We start from the raw sequence: 19,758 nt of genomic DNA, 5'->3' as shown, positions 1-19,758 counted from the left end.
AAAGTGTTGGACTCAGTTCCCTTCTGTGTGCTGGATAAAGGCTGGGGACTGGGTTAATTTAATTTGAACACATTAGTGCATTTTAATAATAATAATTATGATAATATTAATTGTGAATACATTAGTGCAACACAGGTGCTTTTGACAGGACGTTTTTCAAGGTAACTGCTTCAACAAGTATATTTTTTGGAATAAGAAATAGAGGATTTTTTGACAACTTCAAAGTTTTGCATTTCAGTTTTGCAGTTGTGGATAACAATCTAATTTCTGAAATAGCCAAAATTTTTATTTGAAATTGTGCGAAAAAAAATAAAGCACTGATTATGGCTGTGTCAATGTGAAAACATACAAACACTGGATTCCATAATGTTGTTGCTATGTTTGTGAGTAGTTGTGTAGGTTGTGTATTGTTTATTACACAGCTATGTTGAACACTCGATTCTGATGGGTCAGCTGAAGTACTCTGCAGTTGGTTATTTCCGAAGAAGAAGAAGAAGAAGAGGAGGAGGAGGAGACGAAGAAGAAGAAGGAGGAGGGGGAGGAGGAGGACGACGACGACAACACATGCTCATGGATTATCACTTACTTGGACAAGAATGAGAGTAGCACAAGTGTCCAGTAAGATAAGGAGCCACACTTCGTGGACTTGTTCCACTGACAGATGTTCTAGTTCTGGTCGTGATTTTTTAGAAGGTAGCTGGAAGAAGAGATTGTCTTGCTCAGAACTGCTATTTGCACTGTCTAAAATGAGTCAAATATCATGTGAAATTAACGTGGATCAATTCAGTTTCATAAAAATCTATTTTATATTGAACTTTCTCTTTAAATCAATATTTCACTTAAGAAAATGTGCTGTCTGTGCTGTTTCAATACTGTCCTGCTGCAAGTGATGATGAATTCCATCAGCACGATACGGTAGTATGTGGCTGTCTGCTGTCCCATCAACTGCAGCATGTAGTCATAACTTTGGAGTTTGAACAGTCACTCAGGAGTTTTAACAAATGACCTCCTGAATGACTTCTTCCATGATGCCACTGTTTGTTTGTTTTTTTTGAAAGAAAAACGATTACCTAATTTAATAAAATGGGTTTTTATCAGTACTAGGGGTGTCGTGACATACCAGTACTGACGATAACCATGATGTAGCGAATTCGGAGGGGCAGCCCGGGAACCGCTGCAGGCGGGACGCGAAGGGCTAGCGAGTCTATTTATCAGTGCACGTGACACTACCCCCCTTCGGGAAGCACATCCCCGCGCTTCAGCATATCAGCTCCCTCACACCTCTGGGCGCACGCGGTTTCGATGGCCTCACGGTCTCACCATGCCCCTTCTGACACCAATGTAGCGAATACGGGGCGGGGGCATCCCGGGAACCGCCGCAGCCGGGACGCGAACCCGAGTCTCTCGCACCACGGGCGACTACGTTAACCAGTCAACTAAAGGGTCCGACCCGTTAGCCAAGGGCTCATCCGTGGTCGCTACACTAGCCCGCTTCTTCGGGAAGCGTGCATGCATTACAGTACATGACATTACATTCCAGTCATTTAGCCGACGCTTTTATCCTAAGCGACTTACACTAAGTGCATCATTTAACTTAGGAAATCAGGAGAACTACTAGTCATCAGAGGTCATAAGTGCATCTAAACAAGCATCTAAGAGCAAAACCAGTGCTAAAGTAAAAGCGCAAGAAGAGTTTTTTTTTTTAAATGAGTGAGTACAATAAGTGCTAAGAACAAGTAGCGGGGTAGTAGTTCTATCCTGACATCAGTGGGGAGTTCATTCCACCACTGTGGGCCAGGACAGAACAGAGCCGGGACCGGGTCGATCGGCAGCAGGGGCCTCTGAGTGACGGGGCAACCAGGCGTCCCGAGGCAGCAGAGGGAAGTGGTCGGGTGGGGGTGTAGGGCTTGACCATGGCCTGGAGATAGGAAGGAGCTGTTCCTTTCACTGCCCTGTAGGCTAGCACCAGAGTCTTAAACTGGATGCGAGCAGCTACTGGGAGCCAGTGTAGGGACATGAGAAGGGGAGTTGTGTGGGAGAACTTAGGGCAGTTGAACACCAGACGAGCTGCAGCTTTCTGAACAAGCTCCAGAGGTCTGATGGCCGACGCCGGGGCGCCAGCAAGGAGAGAGCTGCCATAGTCCAGCCGGGAGATGACCAGAGCCTGGATGAGCACCTGTGCCGTCTCGTCGGTGAGGAAAGCGCGAATCTTCCTGATGTTATAGAGGAGAAATCTGCAGGAGCGAGCAACCGATGCAACTTTTGCAGCAAACGACAGTTGGTCGTCCAGGATCACACCCAGATTCCTCGCAGTCCGAGTTGGCGTCACCACGGTGTTGTCATGGTGATGGCCAGGTCTCGGTGCGAGCAACCTTTCCCCGGGAGGAACATCAGCTCTGTCTTGTCCAGATTGAGCTTCAGGTGGTGTGTCGCCATCCACTCCGAAATGTCAGTCAAGCACGCAGCAATGCGTGTCTCTACTTCTTTATCAGAGGGAGGGAAGGACAAGATCAGCTGGGTGTCATCGGCATAACAATGGTAAGACAGGGATGTCGTGTCCCTCACTCCTTTGGGCGCACGCGCTTTCGATGGTTTCACGGTCTCACCATCCCACTTCTGACACCAATGTAGCAAATTCGGAGGGGCCCGGGAGCCGCCGCAGCCGGGACGCGAACCTGAGTCTCCCGCACCGCGGGCAACTCCGTTAACCAGTCGACTAAAGGGTTGGAACCGTTAGCCAAGGGCTAGCGAGTTTATTTTTCCGTGCACGTTACAATAAATATAAAACTGAAATATTGATATGTTAATAATACATGTGTGATAATATCGTGTAAAGAATCCAGTGCCTCTTAAATCATTTCTATTTCTTACCGTCCATCCATCCATTATCCAAACCGCTTATCCTGCTCTCAGGGATGCTGGAGCCTATTGGGCGGCAGGCAAGGAGACACCCTGGACAGGCCGCCAGGCCATCACAGGGCCGACACACACACACACACACACCCTTCATCCTCTTGACTAGACCTATGGGTGTTTCTGAATTTCTGTTTTTGAGTTAACTGACTTGAACTGCGGTTAGACATACTTCTTTGTTTTGAGTTTTGTTTGTTGGATAACCGGGAAATCCCGAAGTGGTGTATATTTACTTTATAAACTTAACTGAATTATATGGAACTTTTTTTCTTTCCCTTTTTTTCTAATATAACCTTTTAAAATTTACTACTTGTGTAGTTGAGTTTATTTAAATTGAGTGTTTTGTTTCACTGCCTTGCAGTTAATTATAAATGTGGTTGTGTTGTAAAAAGATAAGCAGGGGTGTGTGTATTGTGAATGCATGTATCCTTTGTGGGGTTTGACGTTGACTCAGACTGGTTTAACTTTGTTCATTGCGCGTTTTGTCTCTTTTTTTGGCAAATTAATTACACTCAAAATACGAAAGTAGGGAGGTGGAGAGAGAGAGTCTGTAACCATAACAGTAAAAAGAGTTAAAAAAAAGAACAATTACACTTAAAGGATGGTGAAAAGGCAACCAGATGAACTGATAAAAGATCCACAAGGCCAGACATCTGCCATCAACACACCATCATCTGAAACAAAACCATGCGGGAGCAGGACAGAGAGTTTGTGTGTGAGACCACAGCTGACAACTAACCATCTTATATACTGTGATTTAATGTCCACTGACCAGGTCCTCACATCATTTGTTCCTCTTTCCATTTTTGATGACATGAGTTTAGTCGGCACTAGTAGCCACACACTGTGGTAGTAGCAAGCTAGGTTAGCCACACACTGTGGTAGTAGCCACACATTGTGGTAGTAGTAACTAGCTAGGTTAGCCACACATTGTGGTAGCTAGCTAGCTAGTTAGTGTAGCGGTTTCACCAAGTTTAACACTAGAATGACCAAGATGGCCATTATGACCATTTCGGATTTTCAAAGTTTAATAACTTTGTGAAGGGAAAAAAAGATACAGACCTGCCACTCCATGAATTTCCCCGAAGTTGCATATATTTGCATTAAAGTGAGATTTAGATCAGAGACTTGGTCAAACAGCTACACTTAGCTAGCTGTTACCACTAGCTAGCTAGCTAGCTATTACCACATGTGTGGCTACCACTGCTGACCAAAATCATGTCATGAAAAATGGAAAGAGGAACAAATGATGCGAGGACCTGGTCAGTGGACATTAAATCACAGTATATCAGAGGGTTATCTGTCAACTGTGGTCTCACCCCCCTCCCGTCCTGCTCCCCCAAGTGGTTTTGTTTCAGATGATGGTGTGTTGATGGCAGATGTCTGGCCTTGTGGATCTTTTATCAGTTTATCTGGTTGCCTTTTTACCATCCTTTAAGCGTGATAATTCTTTTTTTTATTATTTGTACTGTTATGGTTACAGACTCTCTCTCCACCTCGCTACACTCATATTTTGAGTGTAATTCATTTGCCAAAAAAGAGACAAAACACACAATAAACAACGTTATAGACAAATTCGACTGATAGCATTATTTTATTTTTCAAATGTTCTATAGATATCGCGATAATATCGTCATCATGAATTCTTTTGGCCACGATAATCGTGTAATGAAAATCTAATATTGTGACAACCCTAGTTATTACTGTTAGTTTTTAGAATGTAAGAATAAATAAAGAGAAAAACTGTCTGTTAAAAAGTACTATGAGCAGAGCATTTGTAATGTTTGTCTTACTTAGGGCCTCCTCGGTAGTATTGATTGTAGTGAAACCAACAAGCTACAGCAGCAGACTGCTTTCTCTAAGTGGGACATGCAGAGAAGCCCACTAGATTACATCCAGCCATGGGTTTGCCAAAATCTATGACTATTGGATGATGTCCCGGCACTAGCGGATTGTCCCATTTTATCTCAATTTATCTGGCTAATTGATGTGCTCAGCAGATTACAAGGGTTATAATGTAGCTTTGGCTCATAAAACAAAGCAAAATGGATTGGAGGAGAAATCACAATCATGTGTCATCAGCTCTTCGTATAAAGACTTCAAGCACTCGCTTTTAGAAACAGAACTGATGACTTTTTCTGGTGCAGTCACGTAGTTATCCTCACGTCGTGGCTAAATGTGTTTATGATTAACATCATATTTTCTATCCTTAAGGGGTCAGTTCTTAATAAGTAAATGAATCCAATTTCAATTTGTCACCTGGTGCTAGCACAGTGTGGAAGAGTTTTAGTGCCACTTGCACAAAAATCCGTGTACATACATCTGACTGTTGATAGTTTTCCTGTTCTTAAAATGTCTCCCTAACACAGTCCAGCTGACTCTTTTGAAAGATCCAGTAGTATCCAAGCTGCATATTCGAATTCAGGTCACAGGATGCTGGAGCCTATCCCACCAATCATTGGGCAGCAGGTGGGGTCACCATGAACAGGCCGCCAGGCCATCACAGGGCCGACACATTCACACCTACAGACAATTTAGCACGGCAGATTCACCTGAACTACCCGTCTTTGGACTGTGGGAGGAAACCGGAGCACCCGGAGGAAACCCACGCAGGCACAGAGAGAACATGCAAACTTCACACAGAGGATGATCAGGGATGTCCCCCAAGGTTGGACTTGAACCCAGGACCTTCTTGCTGTGAGGCGACTGCGCTAACCACTGCGCCACCGTGCCGCCTTTGGATAGACATCTTTTGAGAGATACCTATCCAAACCCGTGGAGTCAATCAAAAAACAACGATTAGATGGAATAATGTGGCAATAAAACTGCCAAAAGTTTGAGATGGAAGCTTTAATTGCAGAGTGAAATCAATTAGTTGTGATGAAAGAAGCAGGGTAACGTGTAAATTGAGCTGCATCCAGATGTTGCACTGCTGGCAGAACATTGAGGGCATATGTAAAAGCCACACCGTTCAACTACAGAAGCTCCTGAGTAACTGATACAAGATGAATGGTATTGTTTTTTAATTCTACCTTTTCATCAAGAAAAGCCAAGTGTCATGGTTCTGAAGTCCACATAGGAAGTCAAATAAAACCTTTACATTGTCCAACCAAGTCAGACCTGGACAATGTTGTGAAAACCAACCAAGATAATTAAGCGACGGCCGAGTTTATGACTGAAGTCTACTATGCTAACCCAAGGTGTGTCGCATAAACTTATTTTTCATTTTAATACCTGAAATTATTTCACCATTTCCTTTGTGTATTCCCTGTGTATTTCAATGTCTTAAATTTCTCCTGGCCTTCCCCTTTCCCTCTCTTTCCTTTACTCACTCTTCCTCTCTTCCTCTCTCTTCCTCTCTCTCTCTCTCTCTCTCTCTCTCTCTCTCTCTCTCTCTCTCTCTCTCTCTCTCTCTCTCCACCCCCCCCCTCTCTCTCTGTGAGTTGTAAATGACAGTGATCCTTCCTCTCAGCTGACTGGCCCTCAGATGAGAGGAGTACTGCTGTGTGGATCTCCTTGTCCCCAGAGACAGAGGCAGAAACAGAGGCAGGACAGAGACAGAGACAGCGATGGAGACAGAGGCAGGTAGAGACAGAGACAGAGGCAGAGACGGAGACAGAGACAGAGGCAGAGACAGAGACAGGGGCAGAGATGGAGACAGAGGCAGAGATAGAGACAGAGGCAGAGATGGAGACAGAGACAGAGGCAGAGACAGAGGCAGGCAGAGACAGAGACGGAGACAGAGGCAGAGACAGAGGCATACACGGAGACAGAGGCAGAGACAGAGGCATACACGGAGACAGAAACAGACACAAAGGCAGAGACAGAGGCAGAGATGGAGACAGAGGTAGAGATGGAGACGGAGACAGAGACAGAGGCAGAGGCAGAGATGGAGACAGAGGTAGAGACATGGGCAGAGGCAGAGATGGAGACAGAAGCAGAGATGGAGACGGAGACAGAGACAGAGGCGGAGACATATACAGAGGCAGAGGCAGAGATGGAGACAGAGGTAGAGACATGGGCAGAGGCAGAGATGGAGACAGAAGCAGAGACAGGCAGAGATGGAGGCGGAGACAGAGACAGAGACAGAGACAGAGGCAGAGGCAGAGGCAGAGACAGAGGCAAAGATAGAGACGGAGGCGGAGAGAGAGACAGAGGCAGAGACAGAGACACAACAGAGGCAGAGACAGAGGCAGAGGCATAGACAGAGACAGAGGCAGAGACAGAGACAGAGACGGACACAGAGGCAGAGACAGATACAGAGACAGAGGCAGAGACGGAGACAGAAACAGACACAGAGGCAGAGACGGAGACAGAGACAGAGGCAGAGACGTAGATGTAGACAGATAGATACAGAGACAGAGGTAGAGACAGAGGCAGAGACGGAGACAGAGGCAGAGACGGAGGCAGAGACAGAGGCAGAAACAGACGCGGAGGCAGAGACAGAGACAGAGGCGGAGAAGGAGGCGGAGACAGAGGTGGGGACGGAGGTGGAGACAGATGCAGAAACAGAGGCAGAGATATATTCAGAGACAGAGGCAGACACAGAGGCAGAGACAGAGGCAGAAGTAGAGGCGGAGATGGAGGCGGAGACAGAGAGAGACACAGACAGAGTCAGAGGCAGGGGCAGCCGCTGACTGCTGGCAGCGCACCAATCAGATCTCGGTGGTCCATTGTCAAAAACCACTTAGGCAGATGTAATTATTGCTGTACAGTCTGCTGTTGTGTTGTATTGTCACCCTGCTTCATTGAAACTTCACAGTGGAGGATTTTGGAGTGCACGTTTTATACTCATAGTGGACAAGGTGTATACATTGTATACATTGTATACGTTGTATATGTTGTATATATTGGCTGTTACCCTCAAAAATTGTCCTTCAGCTGTGAGACAGTTTTAATGTCTTGATTCAATATTGACGGAGCCTCATTCTAACAAATATAAAAGGTGTTAAACTGGTTTTCAGTATGTCCTTGTCTGTCTAAGAAGTAGATGTTAAAACACAGCAATGCAACATGCACTGTATGTACAAAAGTATTGGGACACACCTTTTAATCATTGAATCCAGGTGTTTCATTCAGATCCATTGCCATAGGTGTATAAAATCAAGCAGCTAGCCACGCAGTCTGCATTTACAAACATTTGTGAAAGAATGGGTCGTTCTGAAGAGCTCAGTGAATTCGAGCGTGGTACTGTCATAGGATGACACCTTTGCAATAAGTCAGTTTGTGAAATGTCTTCCCTGCTAGATATTCCACGGTCAACTGTAAGTGGTATTATTGAGAAGTGGAAGCGTTTAGGAACAACAGCAACTCAACCACGAAGTGGCAGACCACATAAAGTCACACAGTGGGGTCAACGAGTGCTGAGGCGCATAGTGCGTAAAAGTCGCCAACGCTCTGTTGACTCAATAACTGCAGAGTTACAAACTTCCTCTGGCATTAACATCAGCACAAAAACTGTGTGCAGGGAGCTTCATGGAATGGGTTTCCATGGCCGAGCAGCTGCATGCAAGCCTTACATCACCAAGCACAATGCCAAGTGTCGGATGGAGTGGTGTAAAGCACGCTGCCACTGGACTCTGTGGCAGTGGGAACGTGTTCTGTGGCGTGATGAATCACCCTTCTCTGTCTGGCAGTCTGATGGGCGAGTCTGGGTTTGGTGGATTCCAGGAGAACGTTACCTGCCTGACTGCATTGTGCCAACTGTAAAGTTTGGTGGAGGAGGGATAATGGTATGGGGTTGTTTTTCAGGGCTTGGGCTAGGCACCTTAGTTCCAGTGAAGGGAAATCTTAATGCTTCAGCATACCAAGACATTTTGGACAATTCTATGCTTCCAACTTTGTGGGAACAGTTTGGGGAGGACCCTTTTCTGTTCCAGCATGACTGTGCCCCAGTGCACAAAGCAAGGTCCATTAAGACATGGTTGGGTGAGTTTGGTGTGGATAGTTACTCATACTATCTGGTGTTGGTCTATAGGTGAGAACTGTCCACTGAATACTGGGGCAAACTGCTGGCTCACATAAATCCCTTGTCTGTGTAGTTTGTGTGTGTAGTTTGGTGCTGTGTAGTTTGTCTGTGTAGTCTGGTGTTGAGTGCTGTAAAACACATTTTAATGGGGCGCTACAGGAGTTACACACGCTCAGTGGTTTTCAGCACCTGCTCTCCACTGCTCTTCAATGGCCCCGAGAAAACAGCTCCTCATCTTCACATATAGGGGGAGCTCTGAATGGTGAGGGGTAAATCACCATCTAATCCCAGATAAAACTCATGTCGATCTGCTCTCCATTATTTCAGTCTTATATAAATATATTTTGGATTAAGAAGTCAACAAAGCCACGTGTAAAGTATGTGGTATGGGTACTCACCGCTGACTGCCGCGATGTCCACAGCGCTGTCCTCTCTCTGTCCTCTCTGTCCTCTGTCTGGTCACACTTCTGCTCACATCTGTCTGGATTTACAGGCTGTGTCCTTGTCTCTCAAATTTTCCGTTTCTCCAAGGTTCAGTAGAGCTTCTTAACATCTAAAGTCGAGTCCCAGTGCTTCTTATCAAGTCCTCTTGGTATCAGTAGAAGTCTTTTCCAGTGAGAAAAAGGAAAGAATCCACCTGTACTAACCCTGAGTAGAGGATGCAGGTGTCTGTTCAAGAACAGCTGACGTTTGATAGGTCTTAAATGAGTGTTTTAAGATCTACAATAACACAATAATCAAATAAATAATAGGCCTATAGTAAATATGTACATATTCGAAGATGCATTTAATGCAATATTTTTTGTAGTAAACATAAGACTAAAACATGTTACGTACAGGAAAATAAATTACTTTTTCTATTTATGTCTGTTCCCCCTGCTGACTGAGGCTGCGTCATCTGGATGTAGAAGACGATTGCGTTGTTGGTTGCTTGGTTAAGGCCTGCCACAGACAACGTAATCCTCTCTGTGATGTTTTGTGGCCAAGTATTTATCTCCAGCCCTACCATCCGTGTTTAGTAGCCTGTTTTCCGCAACTGTACCGAGTTTCTTATTTTAATTTAACAGTGAATCTGATTTGGGCATTTTCAGAATGTGTAGAGAGACCCAAATGGAAACGCACACTGTAATTTACGCTCGCTGCCTTGTGATTTTTTCATATCTCTTCATTTTCATATGGACACAGGGTCTTTCGGGGATGTGCGTTCCAGATGAGGGGATTATCGTGTGCTTTTTATAACTCAGACCCATGTGCTCTTAAACTTTTCAGGATTGCAATGTGTTGATCCTTCGACCATGAAAAGACCTAGAGCCTCGAGGGGCATCCTACAAAAACAGCATCTGATCGAAATAACTGGACTATAGGTCAATTTCCCTCGTATCCAGGCAGAACGCGTAAAGGGATCTCTTTATGTCCATGCTGCTGTTTGCCTTGACGTTGGCCTTTTCCGCGGAGGTGGCCCCGTCTTTATTTTCCACCTCGTCTGACTTAGTCGATGATTTGCTGCCCTTCCGTTTTGATTCGGGGCTCGCGCGGCCACTGTTGGGCTCATCTTTCAGCGACGACTGGTCCTGGTCCGTCTCCCTGTGATAGAAGTAGTTGAAGTTAGATACAATGACCGGCACCGGCAGCGCGATGGTCAGCACGCCGGCAATGGCACAGAGGGAGCCCACGATCTTCCCGCCTACTGTCACCGGCCTCATATCCCCGTAACCCACAGTTGTCATGGTGACCACGGCCCACCAGAAGGCATCGGGAATGCTGGAGAAATGGGATTCCGGCTCGTCCGCCTCTGCGAAGTAAACGGCGCTGGAGAACAGAATCACTCCGATGAAGAGGAAGAAGATTAAGAGGCCCAGCTCTCTCATGCTGGCCTTGAGCGTCTGTCCCAGAATCTGGAGTCCTTTGGAATGTCTGGACAGCTTGAAGATTCGAAACACTCGCACCAAGCGAATGACTCTTAGTATGGCCAGAGACATGGCCTGCTGCCCGTTCTGGTGCTCCTGGCCCTGCTGCTCCGCCAGCTCCGTGCCCACTGTGATGAAGTAAGGCATGATGGACATGATGTCTATGATGTTCATGATGGTTTTAGAAAACTCGGACTTACTTGGACATGCGAAGAATCGCACGATGAGTTCAAAAGTGAACCATATTACACAAGTAGTTTCTATGATGAAGAACGGGTCCGTGAAGGTGAGCGATGGCCGGACTGTGGTGCTGTTGTCGGGTCGGCTGGTGACCGGGAGCTCTCGTTCATCCCTGAACTCTGGCAACGTTTCCAGGCAGAATGTAATGATGGATATGGTAATTACAATCACAGAAACGATAGCGATGCCTCTTGCGGGACTCGAGCTCTCCGGGTACTCAAATATAAGCCAAACCTGCTTTTGAAATTCATTTTGAGGCAATGGTTTTTCTTCTTCTTTAATAAAACCCTCATCCTCACGGAACCTCTCCATAGCCTCCTCACCCAGCTGATAAAACCTGATCTCGTCTGCAAACACATCGATTGACACATTGACGGGTCTCCGAATCTTCCCACCCGACTGATAGAAATATAATATTCCATCAAAACTTGGCCTGTTGCGGTCGAAAAAGTACTCGTTCCTGAGAGGATCAAAGTATTTTATTCTTTTAGCGGGGTCTCCCAATAAAGTGTCGGGGAACTGATTCAGGGTTCCCAGCTGTGTCTCGTACCTCAGTCCAGCAATGTTTATCAGCACTCTCTCGTTGCTGTCTGTCTCCATGTCCATGTCCAACATGTCCTCGTCGAACAGATGGGGACTGTGGTCCGCGCGTAAAAGCGCATCCATGGCGTTTTCGCTGCAGCCGAAAAGGTTGTTCATATCGTTGAGTTTCCACAAGCTCTTCCCAGGACTACCGCAGGTGTTCAGCTTCTTGCTGCAGTCGTCGCCAAGTCCAGTTTGTACGAAGTGTGGCTGCGGGTGATCGAGCGCATTCTGACAGCTTTCGTCGACATTGCCACCGCTACCCTTCGCGCCGCCGTTCTCAAAACTCACCAAGGCTATCTCCATTTCAAAGCCATTAAACATTCATTCAAAATGACCCGCGAAGGTTCAAAACCACCATTCCCTCCCTTCTGTCACAAAAAAGGTCAACGGATTTTGCAGTCGAAGAATCTTTACACATTCCAATATATAGGCTGCTTTCTGCCTTACAGTAATCCAAACATGCTTACGTTTTAAATCTCCACAAGCTCCCCGGTCCCGATAAAGTGAAGACTACCGACAGAGCAGGAAGACCCGGATGAGAAAGTAATGATTATTTCTGACGTCTAAAGTGCTGTTCACCCATCGCTGCCTCTGAGAATATCTGTGATGACAAGCAAGCTGTCATCTGCAACTCTGACAGCAGGGCGAGCTGAGAGAGAGAGAGAAAGAGAGAGAGAGAGAGAGAGAGAGAGAGAGAGAGAGAGAGAGAGAGAGAGAGAGAGAGAGAGAGAGAGAGAGAGAGAGAGAGAGAGAGAGAGAGAGAGAGAGAGAGAGAGAGAGAGAGAGAGAGCGAGGGAGAGAGGCACAGAGAAGAGGGGAAGGGAGGCGACAGAGAGAGAGGCCGAGAGGGAGGGAGAGAGAGAGCGAGAGGGAGGGAGACAGAGAGGGGGCACAGGGAAAGAGAGAGAGAGCAAGAGAGAGGGAGAGGAAGGGCGGCATAGAGACAGAGAGAGACAGAGAAAGAGAGAGAGAGCGAGAGAGGCAGATAGGGAGAGAGGGGGGCACAGAGGGAGAGAGAGAGCTAGAGGCACGGGGGGGAAGGGAGGCACAGAGACAGAGAGAGACAGAGACAGACAGAGAGAGAGGCAGATAGGGAGAGAGAGAGAGAGAGAGAGAGAGAGAGAGAGAGAGAGAGAGAGAGAGAGAGAGAGAGAGAGAGAGAGAGAGAGAGAGAGAGAGAGCGCATCCGTCTCCATCATATGTATTTCACGGAGGCTGAGATGAATCATATTTTTACTCCGTTTCTTGTTTATCTTGTTGAATGCCAAGAGATGGATAATTTTCCAGTCTGATTGCAATGCATTTTTTTTTAATTTTCAAGCTTGACAGCAGCATACCTAACCTCCACACCTCACCTCCTCATTTAACCTCCTCACTTCCTCACTTAACCTCCTCACTTCCTCACCTAACCTCCACACCTAACCTCCTCACCTCACCTCACCTAGGTCATCTGTCAGGACGCCCCATAACTGCTTCCACATGGCATTTCCAACTTTCCCGCTCTTTCATGATGGTTTTTAGCTCCTGTGTCTTCTCCACCCCTGTGTCCCTTAACAGATTGTCCACATAGGTGATTCATCTTCTACCACGTTGAGTTTTTCCATCAGATGGTTGCCAGAGCACCAGTTTGTTGGAAGCTGCATCACTGTGACGCACGTAGTGGCCTGCGAGACACATCCTTCTCTGTTGTGGACACCATAAGGAGCTCTTCGTGTAGCTGTACATCTGTCAGATGTCTCATCCATGAGACACTGACAGCCATTCTGAGCATCTACCTAGCTGTTCCTGTAGAGACACCGTCACTGTCCAGGTCTCAGCACCGCATAGCATAGCTCACTTGTTATATGAGTTAAGTTTTTACAATTCAAGACTCATTGTTCCATAATACCAGAGAAGCCTGTATGATAGGGATGTGTGAGATGCATTGCTCATCTATTTAAAAAGTGAACCGTCACTTTTACTGTGGTGGTAGATGGCTGGTTACAGCCCTGGTGTTTCATTTGATCTCTCTGTTCAGTGTCAGTCAACTGACTCTATGGCTTCAGTCTTGGATTTGACTCAGACTTGGCCCCCGCAAGTCTTGGTCCTGACTTGGTCTTGCTTTGGAGGATGGTCTTGACTACAAGGCTATACCCAAATATGCTACGAAAGCCTCAGCTGCCTCACCAAAGGAGGACACAGTGGTCAGATTAGGAGAAGACAACGATGAAGTGAGTGAAGAACCTGCTTAAAATATTAACTTTTACTGACAAAATTGTTGGATGGGATTAACTTTTACTGACAAAGTTGTTGGATGGGTTCCAGGATACAGGCAATGACTTCAGTATCTGCAGTGAAGCAAACTAGTGCTCAGTACAAGCCACAGTGGATGAAAAACATAAAGCCCCTGTTCTCTACTGGTGGTTCATAATCCTCTTCATGCCAAGAGTTTGAGGTTCTGTTTTTAACAAGCAGGACAAACCGCATCCTGCCGGAGCCCGGAAAGATGTCTGGTCTTTGCAGATCCACATGAGTTGGGCTGTAGTGATGGTGGCACGGGTGTGAAATTGACCCCTTTCTTTAAAAAAAAACACTGGAGAAAGGGAACAAAAAATCCTCTTCAGACGGACAGGCAAAGGCTTTGGTTATTGATGTAAGGTGTGATCCAGACAAGGCCGTGGTCCCTGGGCCCACAGGACACAGCAGACCAAGCTCTCCCAGCCGATCCAGCGCCAGCTCTCCCAAACATGTATTCATGACAACCAATGGCTATTTTACGAAGATGAGTGGTCTTCATCCATGTTACACAATGCAGGCTTTCACTAGAAGAATCTGATGAAAGGCAGCAAACAGGACTTATCCTTTAACCTCCATGGTTAACTTAACAGCATCCGCCTGCCTGCTGCAGCACCTGCTGCACATGGAGCCCACTGACATGTTCTGAACACCACATGCAGACATGTCAGTAGATGAGGGGTTAGTAGGCTGGAACACATTGGGCTAAGCAGAAATTGGCTGTTAGGGATCCACATCAACATAGACTAAAAAGCCTCAGTACACATTTTCACATCTCTAACCAATAATGACAACACATCACAGAGCAGCATCAAAACCCAGAGCAAGTCGTGTACAGCAGGTAGTAAAAATACTAAATATCCTCAGTCAGAGTTGGAGCCAGGATCTCCTTACATACATGTTTAACATGCTCCAGGGAAGGTCCCGTGTGGCATCAGCATAGAGTCTGAAAATGAATGTTAACCTTCTGGGAAAAGATGGGGCATATAAACTTAGCACAAAAAGTAAGGAAATGTGTGTTTGGTAGATGATTTCTTTGTTGTAACGATGCTTCTTGGCAATAAATCTTATATCAGGCAGCTGATGGTCAGCACCTGGGGTACCAGAAGCTCAACACAAGAGTCAATAGCAACAGCAAAATAAGCTGCTTGGCATTGGCAGAGAAGATTTGGCAAATTTTTCATGGGCGCCTCCCACATACTCAGCTCTCCTGCTCATCCCACAAATGCATGTTCCTTACACATGTGGCGCCATTTAAAAGGGAAATAAACAGGCTTTCCAACGGTATAAGATTTACTGCCAAGAAGCATTGTTACAACAAAGACATAAGCTACCAAACACACATTTCCTTACTTTTTGTGCTAAGTATAGTATATGTAGAATGGTAGAGACAGACAGACAGACAGGCAGGCAGACACACAGACGGACATGCAGACAGACATACAGACAGACAGACATGCAGACAGGACAGGCAGACAGACAGACAGGCTGACAGACAGACAGACAATGCACTGTGCAAACAGCAGCCACATGTCCTTGCATGTGCTGAGCTGCTAGTGACTTATGTGACTGTTCCAGTTCATTTCAGTGGTTGCAGGCCGTTAGTGCAGATGTTAGTGCAGATGTGTACGTGCGGATGTGTAGGTGCAGATGTGTAAGTGCAGATGTGTTAGTGAAGATTTGTAAGTGCAGATGTGTTAGGGAAGATGTGTAAGTGCAGATGTGTTAGTGCAGATGTGTGCCCTCCCTCTGCTCTGCATGCTGATGTGTGTGAGGAGTCTCTGTATTCTAAACAGCTGGATTTGGTTGTGAGAAGAGAGAGGAAGGAGCAGTATTTATATGTCTGTTTTATCATAGTAACATGTAGATATAGTTTTCTAGATGTGTTCTAAGTGCAGTACGGCCTTCCTGAGTCAGGAAGTGATCAAACTTTATATCCAGTATCTTTTACACATTGTTGGTGACATGATGTTCTTTACACACCAAGTCATGAACAACTTAAACATTACAGTGTAATTAATGGATCAGCTGTCTTTACTTAAGCAAAGGAAAAATGCATAATAATGAAAATTAACAAATATCCATCCCATGTTGTCCATGAGACAGATTGTTGTTACTCACAAATGTTATTCATAACAAATTATTACATAACTTTTCATTATTCATATCATCCAACCACACTGCAGCTGATTTTGAATTGAAACACAACATTACCACACCGCAAAAAAACTATTTACTTCATATATCCACAACGCGTGGATATTAATATTATTATGTAGAGCTTAGGTGTTGTCCTAAGGCTTTATTTACCAACATAACTAACAGTAACCTCATAGAGCACGTGCCATGTACAAAATATATTTCTTATATGAATTTAGGCCCACAAGCCATGCTGACACTTTTCTGGAGGTTTTACTGTGCACACCAACACATGATGTGTGATGTACATGGTGCATGATGCACATATGCATGCACAATGTGTCTATGATGCATATATGCATGCATCATAGACACATGATGTATGATGCACGTATGCATGCACCAAGCATCTATGATGCACATATTCATGAACCATGTGTCTATGATTCACATATGCAGCATCAAATACACATGATGCATCATGCACATATGCATACATGGTGAACATATGCATGCATCATAGACACGTGGTGCATGCATATGTGCATCATATACACATGGTGCATGCATCGTAGACACATGGTGCATGCATGGACTACCTCTGACTCCACACATATGGATCTGTATTGGCAGTAGAGTTGTCCAGAGGACACTATTGTAGTATTTAATTGATTAAAGAGTGGTCATGTGTCCTGCTCCATGTAAGCAGTGTGTCAGTGAGCTGGCATGCAGCCCTCTGCACCCGGCCAGAGAAATGTTCTCTACTGGCTGCACACAGACGACTTGCTCCGGGTTGGTTCTGGCGTCACATGTGTCGTTCGGAGAGCGTTTGTGACGGCGTGACGGCAGGTGTGTTCAGACCGACCACGGGACCATGATCTGCCGTCTGCAGTGAGAACAAACACATAAAATGTGCATGTTAACCAACGTTACTGAGCAAGTGTAGCACAGAAGCGACTTAGAACCCCCGGAAGCCCGTGACATGACATGCCTGAGGAGGGTTTCAAATAGGTTAATCTCATTCAAATGTAATATTAATAAAAAAAGATCTTCACCCACCGCTCCGCCACACCTGCTGGGGGACAGAGTCAGATGATAACAAATGATAACGAATTGTTACAAATAGTTAACAGAAACAAATCCTTTTATTATTTTAGCAAGATGTTTCTTTTACGAAAATAAATTTTATAACAGAAAACCTTTATTCAACATTTTTATAAATGAAGTGCAACAATACTTACAAACTATTCAGCACTCTACAAACCCCAAAGCCTTAAAAAACCTTGACGTGTGTAAACTACATAACTGTGTGAACTGCTGAACTGCTCTTTATTTTCCTTTCTTTTTATATTGTATTTACCTCATAACCGCTGGCATATATGTCTGTATATGTTGGTGTTGATTGATTGGTATTGTTTATTCTTGCATTTTATTAATAAAAGACAACAATAGACAATATCATATATATACACACACACACACACACACACACACATATATATATATATATATATATATATATATGTGTGTGTGTGTGTGTGTGTGTGTGTGTGTGTGTGTGTATGTATGTATAATAGTGAATTCAGTCAGAGCACAGCAGCTGCACCATATTTTTGCAGATGAATGCAAAGTTGCACCACAGTACTGGTAGCTGTTAGCTGTGTCATTTCAAACCAAGCAACAGCCCCGATACACACAAACCCATTTCCTCATGGAACACACCCACACACACACACACACACGCACACACACAGACACACACACATGATTTCCACATGATGAGAGCCATGGACAGCTCTTATGTCAGCCTTTTTGTTGTCATTGTGTGTTTGCTAAGCCACGTGACTGGGTGTTTTGTGTGTGTGTGTGTGTGTGTGTGTGTGTGTGTGTGTGTGTGTGTGTGTGTGTGTGTGTGTGTGTGTGAGTGACGTGATGTAATGGCTGCATGAAGTGCTGCAGCACCTGAGGCACTGCATGGCCCTGTGCTGCTATCTCACTATATGGCTGCTGCCTCCTACCGCTGACAGGGCCTTTCTTTACCTCACACTAGTGCATGTTGCACACACACACACACACACACACACACACACACACACACACACACACACACACACACACACACAGAAACAGGGAGATGCTGGACAGTAGCAGCCTGAGTGCGGCTTCAGAAGGAAGGAGGTGACCTATTTAAAAGGTTAGTTTCTTGGCCCTGTGGCTGCATTAGAAAACAAAGCACGAGCACTATATTTAGCCCTTTCCTTATCTAAGGCCCCGTCTCATCACGATAAGGACTGTGTGCATCTGCACGCCCCTGGATTACTGCACCGTCCTCACACCGTGGCCATGAAACATAACTCAGAAGCTTGCTATAATTGGCCACTGGCAGCGTTGTGGTTTCATGTACCAGACACAGCCATTAGGACATGTTTGCAGTAGTACTGTGATATTTCATGTGGAAAGGGGTTTTTTACAATAAGCTCTGTAGTACTGAAGCAAAAACATGGATTTAAAGCAGCAGTTATTTATAAGGAGATGAATAGTAAACATAAGAACACACAAACGTGGTTCTAATTTAGATGTGCTACTCTAATTTGGACAATAGCCCCAGCCATGCTACTCATATACTTGCAGTTCTATTTACTTCTTAAGTGGGGAAATTATTAGCCCTGGCAGGCCCTTCCCTCAGGGCAGGATCAGTTGCATGTGTCTACATGAGTTTGCTTGCACAATAGGCAGTTAAGCACATGATAAGTTGGTGTTGTGTATATGAATGTTTGCAGCATCAGCAGTAATGCAGATGTTGTACCGGACCGTTGTGGTGAAGAGGGAGCTGAGCCGGAAGGCAAAGCTCTCAATTTACCAGCCAGTCTTCGTTCCAACCCTCACCCATGCTCATGAGCTTTGGGTAGTGACTGAAAGAGTGAGATCGTGGGTACAAGCGGCTGAAATGAATTTCCTCCGTAGGGTGTCTGGGCTCAGCCTTAGAGATAGGGTGAGGAGCTCGGACATCCGGAGGGAGCTTGGAGTAGAACCACTGCTCCTTCGCATCGAAAGGAGCCAGTTGAGATGGTTCGGGCATCTGATTAGGATGTCTCCTGGGTGCCTTCCTTTGGAGGTTTATCAGGCACATCTAACTGTAGACCCAGAACCCGCTGGAGGGACTACATGTCCAATCTGGCCTGGGAACACCTTGGGATCCCCCAGGACGAACTGGAGGGCATTGCTGGGGAGAGGGATGTCTGGACTGCCCTACTTAGCTTGGTGCCACCACAACCCGACGCCGGAGAAGTGGCTGAAGATGAATGAATGAATGAATGAATGAATGAATGAATGAATGAATAAGATGGTGTTGTGTATATGAATGTGTGCAGTCATGTGAAAGTGTAATATGCCACATATGAATGCATGTGGGGTGAACAGGGAGCTCACTGATGAGGCTGACCTGTGAAAAAGCTGAACGTTACAGTACATGCACACTGACAGTCATAAGTGGTGCTATTAAGAGGAAAGGGGAGGTTTAGCTTCCCCAAAATTATCACTGAAAAAGAAGTTAGCCTTCAACAAAATCACAATTATTTGGGCAGTAATTACTGGCAAACATTAAAACTCACTACTACTAGCCTAACCTAGATAGGAAAAGATACAGGACGACGGTCCAGAAGCAGGAACATTATTATTATTATCATCAACATAAACTATCTTAGCATACAACAACATGTACATGGCGTGCAT

General features: G+C 45.4%; 1 protein-coding gene across 1 annotated transcript; it reads right to left on the bottom strand.

The window, feature by feature from the left end:
* Positions 1-10,239: 10,239 nt before the first annotated feature.
* Positions 10,240-11,916, bottom strand: LOC130109592 (potassium voltage-gated channel subfamily A member 1). The gene has a single exon (XM_056276557.1). The coding sequence runs from the start codon at positions 11,914-11,916 to the stop codon at positions 10,240-10,242; it is 1,677 nt and encodes a 558-aa protein (XP_056132532.1).
* Positions 11,917-19,758: the final 7,842 nt, after the last annotated feature.

This window comes from Lampris incognitus, chromosome 3 (assembly GCF_029633865.1).
Source record: "Lampris incognitus isolate fLamInc1 chromosome 3, fLamInc1.hap2, whole genome shotgun sequence".
Taxonomy (NCBI): Eukaryota; Metazoa; Chordata; class Actinopteri; order Lampriformes; family Lampridae; genus Lampris; species Lampris incognitus.
Note: the sequence above shows the minus strand (reverse complement) of the source record. Positions and strands in the feature narration are given on the sequence as shown.

Bases quoted from the DNA above. Each gene is read 5' to 3' on its own strand.
- LOC130109592 (XM_056276557.1), bottom strand. From the start codon at position 11,916: ATGGAGATAGCCTTGGTGAGTTTTGAGAACGGCGGCGCGAAGGGTAGC.